General features: G+C 45.9%; 1 protein-coding gene across 1 annotated transcript; it reads left to right on the plus strand.

Moving 5' to 3' along the window:
• The first annotated feature begins 3,222 nt into the window (after positions 1-3,222).
• Positions 3,223-5,743, plus strand: LOC115327416 (piggyBac transposable element-derived protein 4-like). Its single transcript, XM_042291416.1, is given in 3 exon segments — positions 3,223-3,268; positions 4,039-5,043; positions 5,046-5,743. Coding segments are annotated over 3 exon segments (1,749 nt in total).
• The last annotated feature ends 3,142 nt before the right edge of the window (positions 5,744-8,885 follow it).

Genomic DNA, 8,885 nt, shown 5'->3' on the forward strand with positions numbered 1-8,885 from the left:
ATGAAGTCCCAGGCAAACGTAGTGCAGCCACACCGACACGACCATGCGAACGTGACACGGCCGTCGGTGCGGCGCAGTGCGGCGCTTAACATGCAACTGCAGCACACCTGCATTGCTGCAGTTCTGTGCTGGGCCATTAGACCTTTCTGGTAGTACTCGATGGCACATTAGCCCACTAGCAGGGTGCATGACTCCATGGTCACAATTATAGGCCAACAACATCCGACTCCCATTGAAATATATATTAGCTCATACTTTTGCTTTTCTGTATACTTGAGTAAACAAGGTTCAGTTTAAGCTCACCAGGTGGCAGCAACTTTTAATATTTTAGCATCCTCTTGTGGGAGGAACTGAAACCAGACCTTGCATTTCAAAGTTGGCACCATGACACATTAACATAGGTGTATTTTTTTTATTTAAAGTTCTTAATAAGCTTAAGATGGTTTACCTGTGATTCACAAGGCAGTGCCTTACTTGACACCTTGGATAAAGTAGCTGGCTGATCAGAAACCCTTAGGCATAAACAGTTGCTTTACTTTGCATGTAATAATGTGGTCGTGCTAAGCCTTATGGCAACTGGTTACGACTTACTGATATGACAAAATATAATTGCGCCCAACAAAATGAACAATAACTGAATTTCTAGAAACCCTGACATCAATTCTTAACACAATATGGTCAGGGGTGCAAGCCACTCCTCCAAGTACAAAAAGCAAACAACAAGTGCCTGTGCCACATCAGCAACAAATTGCAATAGAGATTGCTCTGGCACTTGTTGCTCCCTTCTGCAGAAGAATGAAAGCGCTTGCACAAAGGCCCCACCCTTAATCTCAAACGTCAATCTTTCAACTGACTTTGAGATTAGGAGTGCGACCCAACTGTGGAAATGGCCAGACACAGCAAGCTTGAAGTCCTCTTAAGAGCTTACTTGGATATAGATCCAAGCAAAACAGAGCAGCCGAAAATATCAAAAAGAGCCTCACGACAGAATACGACAACTGGCTGCAGAAGGAAGGGGCTCCCATCCACAACTTCCAACAGTGGTTCAATGAGAAGAACCACTTGCAGAAGTAGGTGGCCAGAGCCATGCTTGAGAGCTGGCTTGAGAAGCTGGAGCCAGAGCAGGCCAAGAGTGAGGCCAGTAAGGAGGTTGTTGACTAGCCGGGCCACTCAGGCGCATCGGCAAAGGTCAAGGGCAAGAACCCAAAGAAGACAGCTGACAAAGAACAGGCTGAAGCCTATGCTCAGCTACAGGCTATCCTCAAAGAGAAGGGAGCCCAGCTAGAAGCCCTGACACGCCGATTCAATGAGCCCACTCACCACCCACTGTTCGGGCAGCGTCTGCCACTGCCTGATGACAACAAAACACGCATATCAGCCAGCTCTTGGAGGTATTTGACCTGGTTGCCGGGGGGGACGCAGCAGAGGTGCAAGAGCACAGTTGGGCTGACGTGATAAGGCAGGTGGGAGACTACGACACTGACGTTGGGCTCTTTGAGAGCATCAACCAAAAGTTTTAATTTCAGGGCTTTGACACAAGGCAGGTGGCTAGAACCCTGAAGGAGGAAGGGCCCAGCTTACTGTACCGGCAACACCATGACGCTTCCTATCTCAACCGGCACACCGTGGTCATCATTGGCCTCCTTAGAGGGGCCCATGTGACCAAGATGGAGAAGGCTATGCGAGAGGAGTCAAAAGCAGACTTCAGGGCCCTGGTGGCTCACTACAAAATCAGGTCCTCCCCCAAGTAGCCCAACACTGTGACTTTCCCGTGCACCATTTCCACACACCCTGGCTTGGCCATGGATGGGGTGAAGGACACTAAAACCGGTCCAGTGCGCCTCTCCAAGATGAATGACCTGGTCTCTTGGTACCCTCGAGCCATGATGTTTGGGGCATTCCCCACCATGATCCCCAACAACGTGTCAGAGGTCACGGAGGTTCTCTTGTCAGCCCACCTCTTGTACCAACACAAGGTTTCCTTTGTGATAAACAAGGAGTATGGGAAGTGGGACCGGGCAAAGCAAAGGGAGAGCCTGGGGGGCTAAGCAAAGACAGCAATGTCCTCAGACTATGTGAGTCACAAACAATGACTCACAAGACTGGCAAAAGAAGGCTGGCTGCAGAAACACCCATACAGGAAGTCTGCCCAATTTGTTCAGGACAATGCTACAATGAAGGCAATCAGGGCAGCTGCAGCCAGGTACAATGAGCTGTGCTAGCACCGAAAAGGGGTTGCTCCTTCATAAAGTCCTTAAGGCCCGTTCACACACGTCAGTTGCATGCAGCTGCGTCCACAGCGACCGCTGCAACCGGTACGACTTTTGCAACCAGTGCGTGCTGCATGTACACACACATGGATCCGACTCATGCCGCTCGCCGTGAACAGCCAATAGAAAACCTGCCACAGCTTTTGCCATCAGCCAATAGCAAAAAACCAAGTCTTCCTTGCTAAAATGGCGGACAGTGGCATGGACGCGCACTCGTCGGGTACCTCACCGTCGTCGGCTCTTCCGCTGCACGAGCTTCTGCTTTGCGTGTTTTTAGAGTGCGTGCGAAGGTACATTGCTTGTGCGGGCAGGGGGACAAATTGGGCTTTGGTGGCGCGGTCGACGGCTGCAGCGCAACTGCTGCTCAGCCAAACAACGCGTCCTCCTCGGGAATGGGTTCGGTTCTTGTTCCGACCGCGGGAGACCTTCGGAGAATTTCACCATCTGGTCCGTGACTTGCGTCTCGACGACGGTCGTGATTTCTTCGCATATTTCCGGATGACACGTCAGAGGTGCGTACCTCAAACTTTACCCGATTACCTTTCTGCGGCGTCGCGGCTGTCCTCAGCCGTAATAAATATTTTTTTATTATATTTTATTATTGAGCGATGAGCAATGTCTTCAAAGACCCGTCGATTACCAAACTCGAGATTGCCGCTGGAATGGACCATTTTCGGTATTCCTGGTTTCAGCGCTTCGACATGAAAAAAACGTTCACGATCTACAAACTCGCGAGCGATCATGGCAGGTTTTCAACTCTTTTAAGCACGGTGGTTAGCACCTCATACCACCATTTCAATATTTTTTTTCCCCTTGTGGCATGGTGGTTTGGGTAAGAAACCACCAGTGCCTCTCTTTCTCGAGCTTCGCGCTGCTTACACCAGATGGCACTAGCTTCCTTGCGCGCTCCAACCACGCGGAAAAAAAGTTTTGTTGACGCTCTCCGGCTGCTATGGTGCCTCCCACGTTTGATCCCAAAAGATTTTACAAATTAGAAGGTAAGTGCTTACTCTACAATACTGATAACAGCAAAAAAGAAAGTATGTGAGTGTACAAAATATAATAGCCGTAATAAATATTTTATTATTATATTTTATTATTGAGCGATGAGCAATGTCTTCAAAGACCCGTCGATTACCAAACTCGAGATTGCCGCTGGAATGGACCATTTTCGGTATTCCTGGTTTCAGCGCTTCGACATGAAAATAAGTTCACGATCTACGAACTCGCGAGCGATCATGGCAGGTTTTCAACTCTTTCAAGCACGGTGGTTAGCACCTCATACCACCATTTCAATATTTTTCCCCCTTGTGGCATGGTGGTTTGGGTAAGAAACCACCAGTGCCTCTTTCTCGAGCTTCGCACTGCTTACACCAGATGGCTCTAGCTTCCTTGCGCGCTCCAACCACGTGGAAAAAAAGTTTTGTTGACACTCTCCGGCTGCTATGGCGCCTCCCACGTTTGATCCCAAAAGATTTTTACAAAATTAGAAGGTAAGTGCTTACTCTACAATACTGATAACAGCAAAAAAGAAAGTATGTGAGTGTACAATATATAATCTGCAAGAAAATAATTATGGCACTTCATTATGGCTTAGCGTCTCTGTGTTGCATGTGGTGGTCATCAGAAGTAGCCACCATGCCTGAAGTGACTTGAGCTTTCTCATTGCAAATCCGATGACCAGTGTGCTGAGGTCTAAAATGAGGTCTAAAATGTAGCCAAATTATGTAAAAAATAAAGTGCTCATTCTCATTGTTTGCTGTTACAGAGGAAGAATATGAGGACATACCAAGCGACTGCGACAGTTTTGTAGGAGGAGATAAGTCAAGTGACAGTGATTCCGACTATGATGCCAATGATGATTCTGGTGCAACTCCTCAAGAAAACTCGCCAATGAAAAGAAAGGACATTCACACTGTGAGTGACACCTCAGACACAGAAACGGATGACGACCCGCCAGTAACCATCTCAAAAATTCCCGTGTGGAGTGCGACTTATCGGATGTGTCCGCCACTCGCCTTTTTGTCTGAGCCTGGTGTTCCTAGTCACATCACGGACCTTGAGGACAAAAGTCCATTTGGCATTTTTAGTCTTTTGTGGACCCCATCCTGGATGCAAAGCGTGGTTTTTCAAACCAACCTGTATGCTCAGCAGGACCGCAAGTCATACACACCTGCATCGGAACAAGAGATGCGTTGCTTTTTGGGCCTGAATCTTTTGATGGGAATCAAACGAAGCCCAAGCTACCGGGACTACTGGTCCAGTGCACCTGACCTTCATGATCCATTCATCTCGAAACTGATGACAGTGAACAGATTTGGTTGGTTTTTATCACACCTTCATCTGAATGACAATGTCCTGCAGCCCCAAAGGGGTCACCCTGACTTCGACAGGCTGCACAAGGTGCGGCCACTTCTGACCGAGCTTTTAACAACCTTTGCAGACAACTACCTGCCCACGGAGTTTGTGGCGATTGATAAATCGATGATTAAGTTCAAGGGCAGGAGTTGTCTGAAACAGTACATGCCGAAAAAGCCGGTGAAGCGCGGCTACAAGGTCTGGATGCTGTGTACTGGGTACAATCTTAAGTTTGAGATCTATTCCGGAAGATCGGAAAGCGGCGTCCAAAAGGAGTTGGGCGCGCAGGTGGTAAAGAACATGTGTCAAGGCCTCGCTGGTAAATACCACCGGGTGTTTTTTGATAACTATTTTACCAGCTATAACTTTCTGAAGGAGTTGAGAGAGGCAGACATCTATGCATGCAAAACAGTCAACCAAACCGAAGACACTAGCCGAAATTACAAGCCGACAAATCAATGACAAGAGGGGACACAGACTATTCAGTGAGTGATGAGAGCCTGTGCTGCTTCAAGTGGAAGGACAAGAGAACAGTTCACCTCTTGTCGAACTTCCATGACCCGGCAGATGAAGTCGAAGTTGACAGAAAAAACAAGGACGGAACTGTCAGCAAGGTACCCTGCCCTGCAGCCTTGCAAGACTACAACCGCAATATGAATTTCGTAGACAAGTTTGATCAACTGAAAGGTCAATACCAGGTTGACAGAAAATCACGGAAGTGGTGGCACAGGATTTTCTTCCATTTTCTCAATTGCTGCGTTGTGAATGCGTTCATAATCTTCAAAGAACTTGAAGATTCCGAAAAGATGACCCTCAAAGACTTTTGCAGAAGTGTCATTGCATCATTGACTGCAGAAGGACAAGTTGGCTCTAGCTCTAAGCGAAAGTCATCAACCCACCAGACTGTCCAACTGAAAAAGTCAAAGCCCTACGTAGCCCCGATCATCCGTGACACTGAGTCCAAGCACCAGCCAAAGAAATGCACGTCACGGAGGTGTGCAAATTGCAGCACGAAAGTGCAACCCACAAGAACAACATGGATGTGCGAAACCTGCAGCGTCCCACTCTGCCTTAGGAAAGAAAAAAATTGCTTCTCGAATTTCCACAGGAAGTGATTTTGGATGCCCTTCGAGCATGGTGGTTACCTGAACTGACCACCCGATATATTCCCATCTACACTGATTTAATTTTCTCTTTTTGCCAGAAACGAGTTTTCTTGTCCGTAGTTCACTGTTTAATCAATAAAGTTCCGTTTTTTTGCTAAAACAAACTTCTGTGCCTGAAAGAGTTAAAGAAGTGGCCCATGTCGGCGCTCGTGTTGTGCACAGACGTGCATTACCAAGACTTCTCAAACCGGCAACTTCCGAAATATGTTAATTTAAATCAATATTAGTTCTGCGGAGCCGTGTTCCGAATTAACAAGGTGACTTTGTAGGTTTGGAGAACACGGTTGTGATGACTTAATTTGCTAGCATTCAACCAGCGATTTCATCGTAAAGTAGGACGTAAAGATGCAAATATTAGCATAATTAATGAGGTTGACTGTAAAATGAGCTGGCAAAATCGGCGCATATGCTCTTCGAGGGTTTGTTTTAGCGTAAAAATTTAAAGGCGTAGGTGTTGATTTTGTAAACTGTATCATCTGCAGATTTGACCACCTGCTGTCCCTGGTTGGGCCTCTTTTACAGAAGAAGCTGACCTCTTGGCGAAAGCCGATTCCCCGGCTGAAAGGTTGTCGTTGACAATCCGGTAATTTGAGTAATTTTATGACTACTAAGAACGCAACATTAAACTTCACCTTTGAAAGCTTCCTTAATTAACAAAAAAGAAAAAAGCTAATAGTCTTGCACTCCTTCAGCCACTGTCAGTTCATTTGTGTGAACTAAACTAAAAAAAGTGTTCTATTAGTTCAACATAGTACATACTATAGAATACCGTGCATCCGCCCATTCCACATTCTCTCGCGATTATTTCTATATTTTAAGTGGGCGTTTGCCCGGTATTTTACGGTACTTTTCTGCTTCACTCACAGCCAAAAATCAGATAGACATTTATTTTAGTCATCCCTTTTTGTCGGTAGAGATTTTGTAATGAAAATAAGGTATTTGAACCAGCTCTGCCACAGGGTGGTAGCGTCTTGGCGCCATTGGTGCCATGTTCGTGGTCACCAAGCAGCTCGGTGGACGTGCATTGTTGTGTTGAACTGGCCGGATATTGAGTCAATCAGTGCCACCTAAACACGGATTATTAATTTATTTCCCAGCGTATGTCTGTACGGGAATTATGCTTCTCTGGCCATTCATTTTATTTTGTGTCTCAATATGAGAACACACATTGCGAACCAGAATTTTCAAGCACGCCGTGTTTGAATCCAACAAACGCACAAAATGGATGCCCGTTGATCGAAATGTTGCTCAAGTTAGGTATTTCTCGATACTAATAGTTATCAAAATACAATGCAATACAACCGAAGCGAAGACGAATAGAGTGGTTTCGCTGGGTGAACAACAAAGATGTGAACAGCTCAAGAAATCATTATAAGGTATGTGAAAAACACTTCATTTCACATCATGCTTTGCTATGCTTTGAGGACGACTGATCTGCATAAGAAATGAAGTAAATCAGCTGTAGAATCCATGCCATTATCAGTCAGTAGTCAAATATTTACCTGCATTGCAATGATGACAGTGTCTAAATGAACTCGCTTTCCTTATGGCTCCCCTAACCAGCCGCGGATAACACAATTGTGGCCGTTGAAGGACTGGTACAACTTGAGCTTTTTTCGAGTCACAAAACTTGTCCGCAAAACAAGATAATTGAGAATGTCGCACGTGTAGGTACGCGGCCAGGTGTCGACGTTCACAACACATTCTTGCACATGCGATATAAATGTACCAATGTCGTCTCCCTGTGAACGTGATGCTGGCTAGTCAAGTTTTGTTTGTTTGAAATTTTGCGAATGGGTTTTGCTGTCATCACACCAGAGGGAAAACGCACCATTGCACAAAAAAGTCACGTGGAGGCACTTGTATGACATCACCTGAATAAAAACGCTGGTGTCGCAGATTTCACGCATACCAGCGATCCATAAACGTTTGCAGATGAGGCGAGTGCCTTGAGTGTTTTGACAATGTGTGAATATCTCCCATATGATATTCTTAGTACATCAAGACCAATGCCCTGACAGGACCAGGCAGGGAATAAGGACTATTGAAACTAGTAATGTGGCAAACTTTATGGGTTTGCAACATCGCTATATTCTCCTATCTTTAAAATGGGAGGTAGGTACCCAGACTTTTCAGAATTGAAAGTGCAAAATCATAAAATAGAGGTTCAAGAAACTGCAGTCAGGGTCCAAGTGTGGAACCCGAACAGTCATACTGACAAATACATTTGTATGCACATATTTACAGACAAGTACCGAGAGCCTCGACACCATGATTTCTGAAGAACCTATGTTGCTAAAGTTTTTAGAGGTTCATGGCTTGCAGGACCTTGAACTTCATTGAATTTGAACTATGAGCTCAGTCAACTCTACAAGTTTGAAAGAGTGAAATACTGAAACCTAGTTGTTTCTTCATTAAAACCACCCTCTATTAAACTTCTTTTAGATACCTTGCACATGGGTCCTAGCAGCTCATATGCTCGATGGGCTACCAAATCGGCCGGTCAACAACATCCTTAATTATCAGGGAGACGTGCCTGGCTCTCCACAAGGTGTTGGACCCACTATACCACCCTGCGAGTATGGTGGCAATAATTCTGCCGACACCACTATGTCTTACGACAAATAGTTTAATTTTAATGAGTTTATGTACATTTCAGTGACCAGAGCTTACGACATTTTATATCATTTCGGTGATGTTTGCTTAAGCCTTTTCCCAGTATGCTAACCTAGCTTGGCGAACACCAGGTGGTTCTAATGAAGCTCGGTGCAAGCCTGACATTATATTTCTATTCCCCGAGCATACCGAAGCAAAGTAAGGGGTGCCCGCACGCAGCACCCTTCGTTCGGAAGCCCGGCTTCTACCGTGGGTGGTCCTAGCTGTGAATGTTGCCATGTCCCACAGCCACCAGAATCTGATTGTGGGCCCAAGTATGGCAACGTGTGAAGCGAGGCTGCCTGGGAAGCAAATTATCATGTCAACAAAACGTCGCAGGACCCATGCGGCCTGCAAAGAGAGTATCTACGAAATGTTGCAGTGTCTACGAAATGTATTGAATGCAATAGAATGAGCTGGGGGGCAGTATTAAATG

The sequence above is a fragment of the Ixodes scapularis genome, unplaced genomic scaffold, assembly GCF_016920785.2.
Source record: "Ixodes scapularis isolate PalLabHiFi unplaced genomic scaffold, ASM1692078v2 PGA_scaffold2__306_contigs__length_199485367, whole genome shotgun sequence".
NCBI classification, from domain to species: Eukaryota; Metazoa; Arthropoda; class Arachnida; order Ixodida; family Ixodidae; genus Ixodes; species Ixodes scapularis.